Raw genomic sequence first — 17,239 nt, forward strand, 5'->3', positions numbered from 1 at the left:
AAATTGGATCTTCTATGCAGCGCAGACGAGGACCGCTTCGGAAGATGATCGTTGTCAAAACGCTATTTTGGTTGAAAGAGCGTCTACGACCCAAATAGCCGCGATTTTCGATGCGATGGAGGCGGGGTCAGATTCGCAGTCAGCTCTGAAAGCGAGGTTGAGATGCGAACCCGACGATGTTTCGATTCAACTTTCTTCAGCTGCCAGGCTGAGAAAGTCTTGTTTTAGCATTTGAGTCTCACTGCTGTCAGAGGACCTTTTCCATTGAAGAACTACCTCAGGCGCGAAAAAGTAAGGAGAAACGGCTATCAAGAAACGCGATGTGAATCATCTCCCCACGTTGTGGCTCTCATCGATTCTCGATTCAGGCTTCGATACTTGGTGACTTGGCAAAATAAACCCATGCCCTGTGTGGATCCACAAACGCCACAAGAGGGGGTGCTAACGAATAAGCCGGCTGGAATTCAAGGTTTTGTGGAGGCGAATTTGCTAGAAACACACTTCAGGGCAGGGGTTGTTTTCACCGTACACACGTGTACTTTACCCCTTTGAGGGCCCGTACCGCACACGCAATTTGTAGCCGCCAGGGCTCGTCCTCATTGGGCGAGTGGAGGCCTCCACAACAGCTTCGGTGGCGACAGTAATTAAGAAGGCTATCATTATTATTGGGTGCTGTCATGCAGATGATTGGGGTCTCTCCTATTTTCGACGTCAAATGCACCTCTGGCAGCCGGCGGCCCGTTGAAAGTCGTTAGCTTTTGTGATACAGTGACATCGCAGCATCGAGTTCTGCCCTTTGCGGTGTGACGGCGGTCACCGGTGCAGGCTTGCACAAGAAACGAAACTATTCCAGGGTTTGTGGGGTCCGAGCTGCTCCAAATCGCCAGGGCCGGGAACACTTCTGCTCAGGGGTAACCTTTAAAAGCTTCACAGGTCAGCTTCACCCTTGGCAGGAGGAAGTAGGAGTGATGCGAGAGCAATGAGCATGTGCAGATAGATGCATAATTGGTGCGTCGGAAACGAAGACCTGACGTTAGCAGAAAGTCAGCTCTGCCAACTGTGACGGTGTTGATGGATGGTTCGCTGGCGAGCTCTCAAGCCACATGTGAGCGAAGCGAATCGATGCGATAAAGAAAAAAATGCGTGAGCTGGGTTGGAGATTGTACCTGAACGCCACGGGGACTCCCATTCGCAGAAGGAATGCAGCCGGGACGCCAGAATTGCCAGGATTGCCAGACGGGGCGGGGCTGCCCCACAGCGCTCGGTGATTGGGCGGTGCCTGCATCTCCTTTCGCGCTCTGCGGTTCTTCAGGCAAAGCGCGCCGCCTGGCTGCGAGTCTAATCGAGAGTGCAGACCCACACTTCACCGCGCAGACCCACTCAACCCGCTCACGGCGCGGCCTCTTGAATCCAAACTTCCAAAGAGACGCCTGCTCACCTGCTCACCTGCTCGCCTGTCCGTCCCCCCCCAGCGCGTGCTTGCCTGTTCGGGCGCCCCCCCCCTCTCCCCCCCCTGCTCGAGCTGCGAACTACGGCCAAGCGAGGGCGCCTCCCTGGGCAAGTGCGAAAAGCCACCCTTGAATTGCAACTTTGATCTCTGGATCAATCCATCCAAACACAACTCGCAGTCTTGCCTTTCGCAGAACCAGCAAAGAGTTCATCTCCCACCACCCTCCAATGTCTTGTCTGCTTGCCGACCTAACAGATGATCATGGCGTTCCCAGCTGCTCGAGCGAGTGGAAACTTCGACCCCTCCGCCCTGCTTGAACCTGATACCTCCTACGCGTCGGATACATCTGGTCTCCCCTCCTCGATTCATCCAGCCAATAGCCCACCAGAGAAGGCCCCAACGAACACCAGAGAACAAATCCCGCCTCTGTCGATCAGATCACGAGCGGAAACACTTTCTTCGCCGTTGTCGTCGACGACCTCATCCTCACCAGTCCGTCGAAAACCTTTACCAGCAACGGCCTCGCCCCTAGCTACGAGGTACTCGTCGGGCGAGCACCTCGCTGCGAATCTAGAGCAACCACAACAGACCTTCAGCAGGCCTTATTCCGTCGACAGTCCAACTCTTTACGAGTTTCCTCCTACAGCAAAGATCCCGTCCGCCGCGGCAGGACACACAGAACAAAGTTTGTCGATGTATATTGCCTCTGCCTCACTGAAACAATGTTGTTTCAATGGACTACGCTGATATAGTTGTACAGATTATCAAACGAACAGACTGCTTTGACTCCCCAGACGACCTCGGACCCACCGTCACCCAAACGCGATACAAACTCGCAACAGGATACTCCCTGTCACCTCACCGTCCCATCACAGAAACCTCTCCCGCCGACCCCTCCGTCACAGCATGCGAATCTGACAGGCGAATCAGCTCTCGATTCTCCGTTAGAAACAACGAGCCCATGGTACAGTGATTCCAGCTCAGCAGGTCACTCACACTCTACTATGTCCATCTTCTCCGCCAAACCTACTCCGCCACACCGCTTAAACTCACCTTATGCTGAATCAAGAAGCTACCCTAACGAATCAAACGACTCTAATACTACCATTCAAAAGTCGCTACCGAAGTCTCCAGGAGCTTCCAAGCTCGGATCCTTTTTCGGCTGGGGAGGTGCTCCATCTCCAGCTTCCTCCACAACCACTTTTTCCGAGAAGTCTATTTCTCCCATACCCTCGCCCCAGCCCTCCGAATATAATCTCACCCTCCCTGATGCCTCCAAAACGACAACCACCAGAAACATACCCACCGCCATTGATGTTCCAAAGGCAAACGCAGAAGCGGACAGTTATTTCGGAAGCGCATATCTTCAATTACCATTGGCAACGCCCTCGTCACCAATACAAGTCGAAGAGATGGAGAAAGAATTGAAAGACATCAGCTCTGAGCTGGCCTCTTCTATCAGACGGGAGATGGACCTGGAGGATCTCGTAGAACGTCTGCAAGCAGAGGCACAGAACCCGTCTGATCGAGGAAAACGAACCAGCGACTACTTTTCGGACTCGGGCACCAGCTCAGTGAAGTATGGAGAGCCCGACTCAAGACAGGATGAGCTGGACCGCATGATCAGAAAGACAGAACAAGACAAGGCCCAGATGAGATTGGAGCTTACGAACAAGGTACAGGATGAAAGGGCAAGAAGGAAACAACTTGAGGTTCAGATTCGGAACCTGGAGGAGAAGGCTTCACATGTAAGTACCAAGACAGGACCAGAAACACAACAGCACTAACGTTTTGAACAGGTCGACCTTGCTTCGATAAACTCTCTTGATGTGAATGGACGGTTAAGAGACCTCGAAGCCACCTGCGAAGATCTGCGGCGCCGACTGGCAGAGGAACGCCAAGTCAAAGAAAACTTCGAGGATCTGTTGACGGCACTCAAGAGCGAACTCCAAAGTTCTCATAATGAACGGGACAACTTACGGGATGAGATCGTCCCCCAACTACGAGCTCGTGTTGAGGGGCTTGAGGCGCAAGCCGCCGAGCACGAAAAACTCACTTATGAACAATCAAAGATGCAGCAAGAACTGCAAACACTCAAAAAGGAAAACTTAACTTTAATTAATGCACAGAAATTACAGACGGCAATGCAGCACCAGACGAAGTTCGATAGCATCGCAGAAGAGGCTTCACCGTTCAAGCCAAGAGGAGCTGCTGGTATGGCAAGATCGAATTCAGTTTCTCAAACTCTTGTGACTAGGTCAAGGCCTGGATCATTGTCAAGGTCTACATCAGTGAAGGTTGCCGAATCGAGGGAGGCACTGGCTGAGCGAGTGAAGGATGTCGAACAACAAAGGGATGCCCTTCACCGAGCACTCAAGAGCTTGCTCGAACGACAAGAGCACCAAAACCGTGAGAACCAGAAGAAGCTACGCCAATTGGAAATGGAACGAGATCGAGCACTCTCAAGCTCCCCCAAGCGGCTAGGATACGACAAGGAAGTGGCAAGCTTACGAAATGAGATCAACGTTCTCCGCCGCCGTGCAGAAGAAGCTATCGAGCAGAAATGGCAGTGCGAGAAAGGTCTCAGTGGCTTGAAAATGGATCTTGACCGTGCAGAGCAAGAAATCGGATCTTTGAGAAGCTTGCTGCAGGAAAAAGACATTTTGATTCCCACTGGAACCCTGGACGGGAGTCGGGCGAGATCTGGAAGTGCTCATGTTTCCTCCGAATCCCTCGAGCGTGCATACAAGGAGCTACAGACGGCCTACGCCGAGTCTTTGGAGCGGGTGAAGAACCTGGAGTTGTCAATTCCTAAGGATGCAGAGACAGCTACCGCCATGAAGCAACTTGAGCAAAGTCTGGCTGATGCAATCCTTGAGCGAGACTTTGCCAAACGAGAAGCCGACTCTCTTCGAGAACAACAACAGTCTCTTCGCGACTCAGAAAAGTCTCGCTTGAGTGACGAGCTTGTTCTGGCGGACGAACTTCGTGGCTCTGCAAAGCGGGTCGAAGAGCTGGCTGTCCAAGTGAGGCAGCAACTCGCTTCGAATGCAACCCTTCGACAACGGCTGGCCGAGACCATCGAGCGTGGGGAGAAGGAACAGAAGGCCAATGCGCAGAAGATCATGTACATGCAGAGCAAGCTCAAGTCTCTCGAGGATCAATTGATGGCGGCCCAGCAAACATCAGAAGACAGAGTCACCCGACATGAGGAGGAGATTCGTGGACTGAAAGAGAGTCACAATGAGCAGCTTCAACGCATGAAGAGTGGGATCCGCTCACCACGTCTTTTCGGACCAAAATCCCCAGTCACGCCCATATTTGCGAATTCGGCCAGGGCTCCGAGAATCATGTCGACGTCGTCTGGAAAGGCCATGACGGTGTCCGAGGACTCCAAGATGGACTTCCTGAAGCAGAGAGTCGTAGAACTCGAGGCCGCCCTTGCTGATGCGGATAAAGAGATGGAGGAGGTTGTGGGCCGAATGAATGTTGCTCAGATCGAAGTCATGGAGCTGCAAAACGAGCGGGAAGAGGCAGTCCGCGAGACGAAGAGATTGCAGAAAGTAATTGAGGAGGAAAGGATGAGAGCTTTTCAGGGCCGATTCGCCACGCTTTCTTCTTAAGTAAGAATTGCGAGGATGTTAAACGGTGACGATGCGGATACAGATGAGACACAGAATGCGTTGGATTTTTAGATTGCTTGCATCGCGTTTTAGCGGGGATACCCTTACTTGCATACTCCTTTTTACTAGTAATCGCATCCCCTTGGATTGCATTTCAGGGCAATCAAGCAAGAAGGGAAGGAGTTGGGTTTTACAGCATTTACATCCGGATGGATTGGGGCTGGTTGGGTGGTGTCATTGCTTTTATATCTCTGCGACTGACCGACCTTCGACTGTGGTTGGCGAGATGCCGAGATAATGGATATACACTTTGTGGTATTGTTTTGTATTGTAATTACAGTCTGTCGGAGTACGGTCTCCGTTCGGTGAGAGAGAGTTGTATATAGTTTGTGGAGGATTGGTGGATTGGTGTATGAGTTAGGGGTGAGATGAGACGAGAATGAATACTCATAATACTTCACTTTGAAACTACTTTTGTGATTTTGGCTGATGGGCAAGTTGAGACGTGAGTTGCCTTGGTTAAAGTGCTGGGAGTCGAAGATGGGTAACGGTTGTGGCATCTAGCTCTAGGCGTGACGTTGGAGATCCTACAAGGCTGGACAGTTTTTTTCTTCTTTCTGCTTTTAGATCCACACGAGTAGACTGGAGGCAAGGGATGTTAACCGCGTATCATCTGTCCTCAAACTTTGACTAGGTCCTCCAAAGCTGAAGTAAGCTTGCGGCTCTGTGCTCTGCTACCGACCGAGAAAAAGGCAGGCATCTCAGCATCCCGAAGATCTTCTTCTCAGTGTCCCAGAATCGCCCGGAACATTGAAGAGATGCTCCACGATGCAGCGGCGCATTCGCTCTCTAATCAAGTCACACTGGAAAAGGCAAGACCGACTTGGATATCTCACTCTCTCCACTTCCTCTCCTATTTCTAATTCCGAGAAATTCTCAATGTAAGATTACTTTTACCGAAACTTTTGGGACGTTGAGGTGGATGTGCAACAGACCTGGTTTGATATTGGTATAGTTTACGGGGGTGGAGCGTTCTAGTAACAACCCCGTTAGGGTATTACATCAGATTGCCGCTGGTCTGCTTCGTTGTAAACCCCGGGTGACGTCGTTTTCCTTCTTCAGTCGACGACTTTACAGGTCTCAGATCCATCATTTGCTCAAGTCCCGTACTACCCAGAGCAACTTACTTCACGTCAGTTCACTGGTCGATTCAACGTCTCGATCTCATCGCCACCAAGAGCGATATAATATTTTGCAATCTTTAATCCCCGCAAGGATTTCATCCCTCCTCCACCACCCACTCACTGCTGTCCGCTCCCTCTTTCCTCCCAACACCTCGTCCACCGCACAATTCTCCTCATACGACCCCCCGCCAACAGCTTGGTGCCGCCAGCTCGCCGACTTTCAGCTCCGAGACTCGTACTACATAACCTTTACACAACCTCTCGCAAATTGCGGTCCCGAGACCCGACGAACGGAGATGCCATGCGGACGGATTTCACCCCGTCCCACAGCATCCCGATCCGCGGTCACGGGCACGGGTCTCGGATCTCGTGGGCTGTGGTGCGACTCCGGATTCGAGGGAGGAGGAGGGAGCGTGCAGGATGTGGAGTCCCGTGGGGAGTCCCAACTTACATGGCTGAGGAGGGGTGGGCGGGGTTGGATTGTGGGTGAAGAGAGACGGAGGGGAGAGGAGGAGGAGAGACGAGAAGCGTTGTTATGTTGGTGTATGAGAGTGTTTCGAGTGGGTTGTTTGTTGAGTTAAGGATTCTGCTTATGTATCCCGTTGCACTTGCTTCCGTAAGTAATTGGCACCCTGTGAGATGTGAATCGACCGAGGGTTCCAAATTTTCTGCTTTATGGTGTTAGCTTGAGTGGCTGACTAGAAATAGCCCCGAGAGTGCGTAATTGAGAAGTGCCGAAGGACCTTGTCCTTCGAAGGAGTAAGGATTGTGGGCTGAGGAGGATGTGAGATGATGCAGCTAGGGAGGTTGCGCAATGGCTGAGGCAGCTGGATGGTGCTCAACTCGGACTTCTAGATTCGCTGGAGAAAGGAGCTGAAGATAATGCTGGGATGATTTCGATGTCAGACAGCGGTTGTACGACGTGGTAAGGCCGGCGGGAAGGGTAGTTTCGAGGGATTTGAGATGGAATGATAAATTATTGACCGGAGACAGGTGGGATGAAGGGCAAAAAGAGAATCGCCGATGGTGAACTCGAAGGCTGGTATTGGGCACGCCTGTCAAAGCCTTCGTATCGCATTCTTCCACAGGACAACGGTTTAGAAGCAGGAAATTCCAAGGCATGTAGGTGCCTTTGATCCCCCAACATCAGCTGATCAATCGAAGATGAAGACTTCCAACATCTCAGATTAGTAACGGAAAGATTGATGCCATGCCGCCTCAATGAATGCAAATCCAAAAACGTTTGATAGATACTTGTTTCGAGACATCTATCTCCCATCTTTTCTGGAGAATCAATTGTAGAGTTCTCGTTCGTGTTTGCGAAACCGAGATTGTGGTGATATTGAGGTTCCAATGATCATAGAGCCTTCGTAAATACATCAAGGTCGTAGAGCTTGAGGACGGAAACTCAGCCAAGAAAAGCTGTTACACAGGAATGCCGCATTCTTAGAATAGGTCAATGTAACACGAAATACGACGCACGAAATGAACCCAAGCACAGGATCTCCATATTGAATGCATTTGAAGGTTTGAGGGAGGATTTTTCAATCACAGCCCCATGTGATGGAGAACAGTTCCATGCTGGAAGTGTATTTAATGCAGCAAATTGGACTATCGACAGCGCTAATTACATTCATTTCGCATCCCGCTCATTGTGGAAGGTGGGGAGGGCAGCAGTCTGTAACACAGCGTGGGGTATGGAGTTTGCGTTGGCCCCCAAACAAAAAAAACGGTCCCAGCCACATTAACTTTTGGGGGACTTTTCTGGGGAGCGCCTGCTCGGGGTCTGCATGAATTTGTACCACTTTTGAACGCTCAAGAGGTACAAAGAGAGGGTGAGTGGGTGTGTATCAAAGTGCCATGCTGTGGCTTTTCAAGACGGGTTATTTGTGTGGGGTAGCAGGTACCTCAGCCGTGTCTGTGAGAAGAGGTTTTCTGAAGCAGTGTTTGAGAAATAATGAACAGTTACGAAGCCACCAAGATTTGGACTGAAGAGAGAGTGACAATAGCAGCTACAGTACTGCAAGTCTGCAGCCTCGCCCAGAATACTTGGGATCGTGTGCTCGAAGATCGCCGCGGCTGCTCCCGAGTGACTGTTTGGGATGATCTGACTTCAGATGTCAGCAGGACCCGGTCCCAAGGCTGGCTCTTCGATGCCGTAATCCGCGCAGTGCAGAGTTTTCGTCAGGACTCAGGAAGTGCTCGCAGCCCGCCCGGACCGTGGGGCGATCCAGCGACTCGATGATTCGTGCTGAGATGAGGCTGCGGAAGTGGAAGTATGAAAGGAGGTATGGACGTGTGGAAATGTGTGGAAGTGTCTCCGTGGGGCGTGAAACATGCGAATCCAGGTATGCCGAACATCGGCTGGCGTGTCATTCGCGGTCACTGGAGGCGGATTTCACGGCAACTTTCGCATCTCCTTGCAATTTTGCAAAGCCTTTTTCCACTTCTCTCGAGCCTTCTGTTTTCGTCGTCCTTCTTGACCTCTAACAACGTGCGGATGTTCTTATCTTTGACGAGACGTTGCGTGGCTGCTGCCAAGAAGAGCCAAGAAGATCCAAGACGTTAGTGTCTCCACCTCTCAAGTGCTCCAACGGGCGTGGCATGGAGTGGTGTTTTAACTTCTAATCAAAGTTGGCGGGACGCGAAAGAAAGCTTGGTTGGCGGATTGCAGCGCGGAGGAACTACTGCTTGCTTGATTGCTTCAGTCGTTCCGCCAGGACGAATAATAAGAAGGAGGAGAGGCCTCAACATGTGCATCGGCCTCGACTCGTACTTGAGAGAGGGAGAGGACGGACGGGTACAACACGATCGCAGAGCAGAGAGAAAGTCTTTCTCTTCTTTCTGTCCAGAAGGGGTGCTGCCCCTGGCCAGCAGTCGAGTACTCGGGTATTGCGTGCATGAGGGCTGCATTTATTAAAAGGTCGGATTCTGCGGGGTCGAATCCCACCACCACCGTTTTCAGCTCTGAAATTAAGGTGTGAAGGTTGCGGTTGCACGGCTGGCAGGGGAAGAGTTCGTCATCTGCAGCTGTCCACGGACCATGCTATACATTCGGGTAATAATATAAATACATGGTATTAACACAAATGTACACCGCTGAGACGTCTCTTTGCCTCGACGACAGCGTACAGTAGTATCGTATCGTATGACGAGGCGATGGTGTCCATCGATCTTGCTGGATCTGCAGTGAAACGCAGTGGAAGGTCTCGGGGCGTTCTGGAAAGATGCTGTACCCCAAGTGATTCGCTGGACAGCTCCTTTGGGCCCCGCAGCCCCACTGACACCGATAGGGTCCTGAGATCAGCAAATTCCCGATGTAATGAAGGGGGCCACAGCGAATGAGAGAAAGCCGGGCATCTCGCCGCTATTTATGGAGCTCGGAGATGGGTAACTGACAACTGTACTAACTGCAGTATCATGTATGTCTTCTTATTGCAAAACGCGACCCTCGGATCGGACTTTGCCTTTAGAGGCGGGTCGGTCCATTTGGTGCTGGTGAGTCGTCTGTGGGCTAGAAGCCGGCTGGTTCGTTGGGCAGCAGAGAACATTCCTCCTGCTCCCCCCGCTCCTCCTCCTCCTCCGCGATGCTGGACTCGCTCGTCTCGAAGTGCAAGTGTAAAAATGCTGGAGCTTGTCTGGCAGAGCCCAGTTGCCACGCACGTGCAGCTGTGGCGGTAGAGGCAGGCAGGGAGGCAGGCAGACAGCCAGACAGCCAGCCGGGACTTCAGGAGATCCAGGCGGTTTGTTTGCAATAGCGCGTTCCTCCCGCTGCCATTTGCGGATTGTCAGGTCCACGCTCCTGATCCGGCAGGCTCGCCCATCGGCCGCGCCCTCGCCTCCGACGTGCTGGGCTGGACCCATTTTGCTGCCCCCCATGTTGCGCCCGAGAATCCCCGCTGTCCTCAGGCTCCTGCTTCCTCCATACGGTCCTCACAGACCAGAACGTCCAGTACTGCACAGTCAAAAGCTGCGGTAAGCCATCGACCCCCGCTCTGCAGCCACTGGGCCCCGACAACTCACGAACGGCGCTGGTTCTTATCAGCAGCCGCTTGCGGGCCTGGCAAGCCCCCCCGGCCGATGTCCTGCGCGCATCCCTGTCCGCATGCTTCGCAGTGCAAGCCTCCATCTCACTCCCGGCAAGGCACCATGCCATGCCTGGTGCCATCATTCTTTGTGAATGCGAGAAGTGAAGCTCGAATCTGCGAGTCTGTGGAACTGCGCAAGTGTGCCCGCCGTGGTGGATCTCGCTTGAGCGACAGACGGCTGTCTGGGGGGCACAGGGCACAGTACATAACCCGACCCGGCCCTCGCTCTTCTACCTCCAATTGCGCACTCCATCGACAAAGTGAATTTCGAGCTGCCCCCCCCCCCCACCGCCGCCGTTGTTGATGCTTCCTTTTCCCAACAACCCAGACCGCGACCTGTGATCCTGCACACCCGCCCTCTTCCTGCACAGTCTGGAGCCGTTGGATCCAAGATCAAGAACCCCCCCAAGCTTCTGGCTGTCGTTGCCTCATTTAAACTCTACTCGCCTCCCCACCCCACGCGTCTGATCCGACATCTGGACTTGCTCTGACTGGGACTTGGCTCCGAGAGGACTTGCTTCATTGGCTCGCTTTCGCTCACCCTCACCTTCACGCTCACTTCACCACACTCCTTCTGCACTTCTTAAGTGAACTGTAACCCCTCAACTTCGATCGATCTTATTTCATTCTCTTCACAGCACCCTTTTCCACCCACCGCTTTGCGCCCACGAGCTTACAACCGCCAAGATGTCCGGTCTCATCGTGGAAGGCATCGACCTGGATGCGCTCAACTATACCATCAAGGTTCCCTACAATGGCACTATCATGACTGGTGGAGACTCGCGCAATGCCGATCTTAACATCTTCTACGACGTGAGCTTTCCGTGCCCAACTTTGCGCCAAATTGCACTGACAAGCTCCTCTAGGCCGGTGATATCGCATGGATGATCACGGCGACTGCTCTGGTGCTTCTCATGATTCCAGGTGTCGGGTGAGTGCATATACGAAAACGTGGGAGTGGGAGCACAAGGCTGATAATCCTTCTGCAGCTTCTTCTATTCCGGTCTTGCTCGGAGAAAGTCTGCGCTGTCCCTGATCTGGCTCTCGATCATGGCCACCGCCGTCGTCTCTTTCCAATGGTTTTTCTGGGGTTTCTCGCTCGCTTTCTCCCACACCGCCGGCAAGTTCATTGGTGATCTGGAAAACATCGGGTTCCGCAATGTGTTGGCAGCTCCTTCCGTTGGATCTACCAAGATTCCCGATCTCTTGTTCGCTGTCTACCAGGGCATGTTCGCAGCTATCACCGTTGCACTTGCTGTTGGCGCCGTTGCTGAGAGAGGACGTATGGTACGTGCCCCACCAAAATGCGCTCCTTTTCTCATGTAGATATTTGAATCGAGCTCCGCTGTACTTGTCCGGTCATTTGGCGTTGTGCTAATTTCTCTATCAGTTGCCCTGCGTCGTTTTCATGTTCGTCTGGTCAACTCTGATCTACGATCCAATTGCTTGCTGGACCTGGAACAGCTCGGGGTGGGTCTTCAAGATGGGCGGCCTTGACTTTGCTGGTGGAACTCCAGTGCATATCTCTTCCGGATCTGCTGCTCTTGCCTACTCCATCATGTTGGGCAAGCGTCGTGGACACGGTACTCACGAGCTCAACTACCGCCCCCACAACGTGACACACATTGTTATCGGAACTGTCTTCCTCTGGGTTGGTTGGTTCGGATTCAACGCTGGTTCCGCTCTTGCGGCCAACATGCGCGCTGTCATGGCTGCTGTTGTTACCAACTTGGCTGCTTGCGTCGGAGGCATCACCTGGTGTGTCCTCGATTATCGTCTTGAGCGTAAATGGTCGACTGTTGGTTTCTGCTCAGGTGTTGTCGCAGGCCTTGGTAATTTGTTCCCAAAACCCCCAATACCCGAAGACTGATCTAACCTTCCAAAAGTTGCCATTACCCCAGGTTCCGGCTTCGTGCCCGCTTGGGCTGCAGTTATCTATGGTGTTGTCGGTGCCGCAGGTGCTAACTACGCCACCAAGCTGAAGTTCGTCCTCGGTATCGATGATGCTCTTGATATCTTTGCCGAACATGCCATCGGCGGTTTCATCGGCAACATCCTCACAGCCTTCTTCGCCGCTGACTACATAGCACATCTCGATGGCTTCTCCGAGATTCCAGGCGGCTGGCTCAACCATCACTGGGTCCAGCTCGGCTACCAACTCGCTGACTCCGTCTCCGGAGGTGCCTACTCCTTCGGCGGAACCTGCCTCATCCTCTTCATCATGAACCTGATCCCCGGCCTCTCCCTCCGCGCCACCGAAGAAGCCGAGATCCTGGGTATCGACGATGCCGAGATCGGCGAGTTCGCATACGACTACGTTGAATTGACCCGCGAAGTCTTGAACGACACCTCCGACGCCGAGAGCAAGTACTCCGGCAGCCACCCACACAACGATCTCAACGTCCACGAGAAGAGCCACGACTCGGCGAATGTCGGCCGCGACTTGCCCATCGAAAGCCATTAGCAACTAAAGCCATTTGAAGACCGCAGCTCGTACCACCGGCTATAGATCTCTGTCAGGTCTAGCCAGGTTAGCTCACTGATACCCCCATCTGGCAGATGATAATTGCTACCTTCGAAGGAAAAAAACTGCCTCTTCTCTCGACTACCATTGGAAAAAGGAGCCGAAAATCCTTTCTCTGCTTTGCGAGCATGCATGGTTTTCTCTTCAACTTCGTTTGTACATTTTTGCATGAGTTCAACATAGGGGGGCTGGGTGGCGTGGCATGGCATGGCATGGTGGAAAACTAAGCTGGCTGGCACAGACGTGGTTCTTAGATTCCTGTGGATTTGTTTCAGCTCCGCGTTTATTAGAGCGGGTTCCTTGCGGTCGATAAACAGAGGTGTGCGTAGAGAAGGCGATAGTAATGGAAGCTGTTGACAAAATATCTTGTAATAAATGCTTTGCAATGTGATGGTGACTATGCTTGACATCCAAAATGCATGGCAGCAGGTATCCAATTTTAACAATCCTAAATTTACCTAACGAGGTAAACACGCCGCCCAGTACACAGGTTCTGGAGGAGTAATTTCCAGAGAAAAAACTTAAAATACACTATGAGATATCACCGTTTTAAATGGGACCGGTTGTACTCAAATCCAAATATGCTATTTCAGCTCGAAATTCGATTCTGCTCTTTAAGTAAACATGGGGGATATCAGCAATCTGCCCGAGAGCGAAAAACATGCAAGAAGGATTAAATGTTTCTAGATGTAACAGACCGACTGACTGGTTCCAAATCTCAAACACCCCTTTCCTATCCCATCTCCTTTTCGGCCCAAACTTGATATCTTACTGCCCGAGAGCGAAAAAAACATGCAAGAAAGGTTAAATGTTTCTAGATATAACAGACTGACTGATTCCAAATCTCAAACAATCCTTTCCTATCTCATCTCCTTTTCGGTCCAAACTTGATATCTTACCTACCGTACATGCGAGATTACAATCAAGCAAGAGCCTCCCCCGGAGCAAGCGTATCCCAATACCCGCTGCAAAAGCATCTCCTTTGCTGCATAACCAACCACTGCAACGCCACCCTCTGCGTCAACACATCCTCCATAACCGCCGCACACCTTGCGCACCTCCTCCACCTCGCGCCCTGCCGCCCACCCGCGCCCATCAAGCCGCCACTCCCAACCCCACTCCCATCCTGCGCAGCGCCCAGACTAGCATTCGCGGTCCCCGTCTGCGAGGAGGAGCCCTCTGCCCCGGTCGCAGCAGCAGCAGCAGCAGCAGCCGCAGAAGAAGACGGAGACAACAAGATCTTCTCAGGATTCAAAAGCCACCGCTTCTGAAAACAGTCCATGGTCCGCCCCAACGCTCTTCGCTTCCCCACACTAACGGCATCCTCATCCACCTCCAGCATCGTGAAATCGGCAAAGAACAATTTCGCGGGCTCGATCTCTTCCTTCACTGCGTCGAGCAGGCCTTCTTTCTTGAACAGCTCGACGATCACGCTTTTGAATGCATCGGGGAAGGAGCCCCCGAACAGCATCTTTATCTCGAGTGCGTTGCGCGCCTTTTCTGCCGGTTGGGAGCCAGAGAGGGGCGGGTTGTTGGAGGCGTACGCGTTCTTAACTAGGGAGGCGAGGGACCCAAGGAGGGTTTCCATGGTTTTGATGCGAAGGATTGTATCTGATGTTAAGGTTGCTATCTGCAGGTAAGCTGCGCGAAGAGCGGGAGAGGGGGCCGCGGTTTGGTTCTGAGAGTTTTGGTTCACGTTTTGGGGGTTTGGAGTGTTGTTGACACCTGGGTATACGATGGCTTTGCGGGCGATGTAGTCGAGGTGTTGGAGACGGCGACAGATGGCAGTTAGGAACCCGCGGGTGGGTGATGAGAGGAGGAGGTGGAGAGATATGGTATTGGTGCTATGTAAGTGGGCGAGAAGTTCTGGAAGCGGGAGGTTGCTGGCCTTGGTGAGGTCGATTGTTGGAGGTAAAGTGCTGGGCAGAGTGAGGAGTGTGTCAGTTAGCCAGGCCAAGAGATCTAAGACCCAACGAACGGATCCTGCCAGAGAGTTGATCACCTCTTGAACTGCATTAGCAATACTCTGCAGATATGGCGAAAGGGGAGGCAACCTGGGTCTTCCAGCGGGGACTTTTTGTCACTTTCTGGTCCGCTCTGTGGGACGTTGAGATTCGCAGCCATGGTCACCAGAACCACGATGTTCCGCAGTTGAAGAACAAGCCAGGCAAACTTCCCAGAGAATGTTCTGGGATTGAACTCTCCCTTGAATCCGAGCGAGTTCTGGATGCATAAACATAACTGAATTGTCGTGTTTCTGACCAAAACATCGTGGTGACTTTCTTCCGAGTAGTCCATATGTACTTTTAGGATACGGGATAAATCGGTGAGCCAGTCATACGCAAACTCTGGTTTTGATCAGCAGACTGGGTATGCTTAATTTCCAAGACCTCGGACTTACGTGCTGTAGCATGCTTGTTAGCCGTAGCAAGCAGATCATCATAATTGACATTTCGCATGACGGCTGTGGCACATGAGAGCGACAGAGCAGCAACGACTCCTGCATAGAGACCTTAATACTATTAGCATAATGAAATTAGACGACATCCATCTGGCACTCACCATCCTCCATGCTGGATCCGATGTCAGCTAGCTGATAGTCAAGTTGCTTCCATTTTACCTTCCCATCGTTTCTAATCTGTACAAGAGAGCAGTAGCTGGGAGACAATGCGACTTGAAGACCTTCTCATTGTTAACCTTGTTGCACGTAATTGGAAATGGGCACATACAAGGATCATCGTTAGGATATGAGAATCCGATCTGGGAAAGATGCCACACTCGATCCAAATCGCCATCGTTGAAGGTTTCAGTCATGGTCAGTCGATCTCGATACTCTACCGACCCGTCGGCGTAGGCAAGAAATAAGACCTTGCCAATATTCATGGTTTCTAGAGCTATGATAATCTTATTCACAGTGAAACTTTCAAGCTTCTTCAAGTACACAACAGGCTATAAGGGTAAGCCGAGCTTTCATGTCCAAATATACACAACGGAAGACTTACCCCTGGTTGAGAACCGACGCTGTTCCGCCGAGAACTCAACTGTTCGAAGGCTGGATGGATTGTTTGAGGCTTCTCCCGAACCTCCCATCTATCTACAGTAGTGTGAACATCTTGATTGTAATGTGATGTTGATCCTGGTAGATGAGAGCGTACGGCCAAAATCGTTGGCGGTGCCATCCTCCCAGCGGCGTCGCCACACGGAGGCAAGAATTCGAGATGAGATAGTTGCACCATCGATGACTCCATGTGAGAGGCGTTCACAGTATCACTGGGAATATCATGAACCCAACTCGTTACAGCCAGATGTCTAGTCTTGATTGTCGGATTTAACGCCCATTGCGCAGAATTAACCTTATCAACTTTCGTCGGGTTCCATTCTATTAGTGCCCGTACAGTGCGAAGCTGCTTCGAAGTAGTTGCGAAGGCAATTAGTAAAGTGCCAGCTGAGAGGCTATGTCAGTAAAGGGTCAATCTATATTAATAGCGTCTTACTTTTGTCCGGACATATAGCTGCGTGAGTGATCAAGTCATCTGACGAGACTATGCTCTCTAATTCCGAATGCGACTCGCACCATTTCCCGGTATTCTGCGGCCATAGCAGCCTCAAGAGGCCGTTTGTAGTGAGACACACAAAAGCAGATTTTGAGGGACTCGGATGGCATGGCCCCAAAACTGGACCTTGCTGGGCCTCGTACTTATAGTTGGGGCCATCTTTAACCCCTGGGCCATGCAAAATAGTCTACATAACAGTCAAATTGTGTGCTTTACTCCCTGGAGGGGCTTCAGAACATACGGGTCGATTCGGAGGATACGGGGCAATGTTCAACCAGTAACAGCCAACTATCCCATGCAAGTCATCCGCAGGGTCTCCTCCACAAGCCCTGCTGAGACTGGGCTTATTCAAGGATGAAAAAACAGCAAGGATGGTAATCCGTCCTGCAGCATCGATTACCGCTAAATCAGAGCCCGTCGGGCTCCAAGAAAGATGTTTCAAAGGACCGCCATCTAATGCGGAAGAGAAATTTGGAGTGACAGTTGGCTCACTTAAAGCCCAGGTACCATTCTCTGGATGGCAGCGGAGGTTTCGTAGTTCCAAAGCAGCTCCGTTTGAGGCAATGGCAGCAATGCTACCCCATTTTGACCAGGCTATCCCTCTGTCGGGAGTTAGAAGGGAGGGAAAAATGGCCTCCACAGAACTCACTGGCAGCAACCACTTCCTCTCAGCTCGTCCAATCTCTGGTATAGCTCTTTCGAGGGGGGCCGCGAAGGTAGGGACAGGCCGGCTCCATCGCCAAAGAGATCTTCCATGTCCATCTCGTCTTCCATCATCAATGGCATCTTTCAGCAAAGAATCCCCGAATCCCCAAA

At 51.9% G+C, this 17,239-nt stretch overlaps 3 protein-coding genes across 3 annotated transcripts; 2 read left to right on the top strand and 1 right to left on the bottom strand.

Annotated features, from left to right (window-relative positions):
* The first annotated feature begins 1,595 nt into the window (after positions 1 to 1,595).
* Positions 1,596 to 5,522, top strand: K444DRAFT_596043 (uncharacterized protein). The gene is made up of 3 exons (XM_024878415.1): positions 1,596 to 2,145; positions 2,211 to 3,198; positions 3,250 to 5,522. Exons 1-3 carry the CDS (start codon positions 1,706 to 1,708, stop codon positions 5,071 to 5,073), a joined length of 3,252 nt encoding a protein of 1,083 aa, XP_024732820.1. The 5' UTR covers positions 1,596 to 1,705; the 3' UTR covers positions 5,074 to 5,522.
* Positions 5,523 to 10,745: 5,223 nt separating this feature from the next.
* Positions 10,746 to 13,106, top strand: K444DRAFT_654930 (putative ammonium transporter 1). The gene is made up of 5 exons (XM_024885972.1): positions 10,746 to 11,158; positions 11,212 to 11,276; positions 11,335 to 11,632; positions 11,736 to 12,177; positions 12,232 to 13,106. The coding sequence occupies exons 1-5, from the start codon at positions 11,033 to 11,035 to the stop codon at positions 12,807 to 12,809; spliced, it is 1,509 nt and encodes a 502-aa protein (XP_024732821.1). The 5' UTR covers positions 10,746 to 11,032; the 3' UTR covers positions 12,810 to 13,106.
* Positions 13,107 to 13,791: 685 nt separating this feature from the next.
* On the bottom strand, positions 13,792 to 17,197 carry K444DRAFT_537500 (mediator of RNA polymeras-like protein II transcription subunit 16; the record flags this gene model as incomplete). The annotated part of the gene is made up of 9 exons (XM_024875469.1): positions 13,792 to 14,873; positions 14,924 to 15,215; positions 15,260 to 15,381; positions 15,432 to 15,551; positions 15,599 to 15,818; positions 15,872 to 16,314; positions 16,364 to 16,610; positions 16,665 to 17,025; positions 17,073 to 17,197. The coding sequence occupies 9 exons, from the start codon at positions 17,195 to 17,197 to the stop codon at positions 13,792 to 13,794; spliced, it is 3,012 nt and encodes a 1,003-aa protein (XP_024732822.1).
* Between the last annotated feature and the right edge of the window lie 42 nt (positions 17,198 to 17,239).

The sequence above is a fragment of the Hyaloscypha bicolor genome (assembly GCF_002865645.1).
Source record: "Hyaloscypha bicolor E unplaced genomic scaffold K444scaffold_124, whole genome shotgun sequence".
Taxonomy (NCBI): domain Eukaryota; kingdom Fungi; phylum Ascomycota; class Leotiomycetes; order Helotiales; family Hyaloscyphaceae; genus Hyaloscypha; species Hyaloscypha bicolor.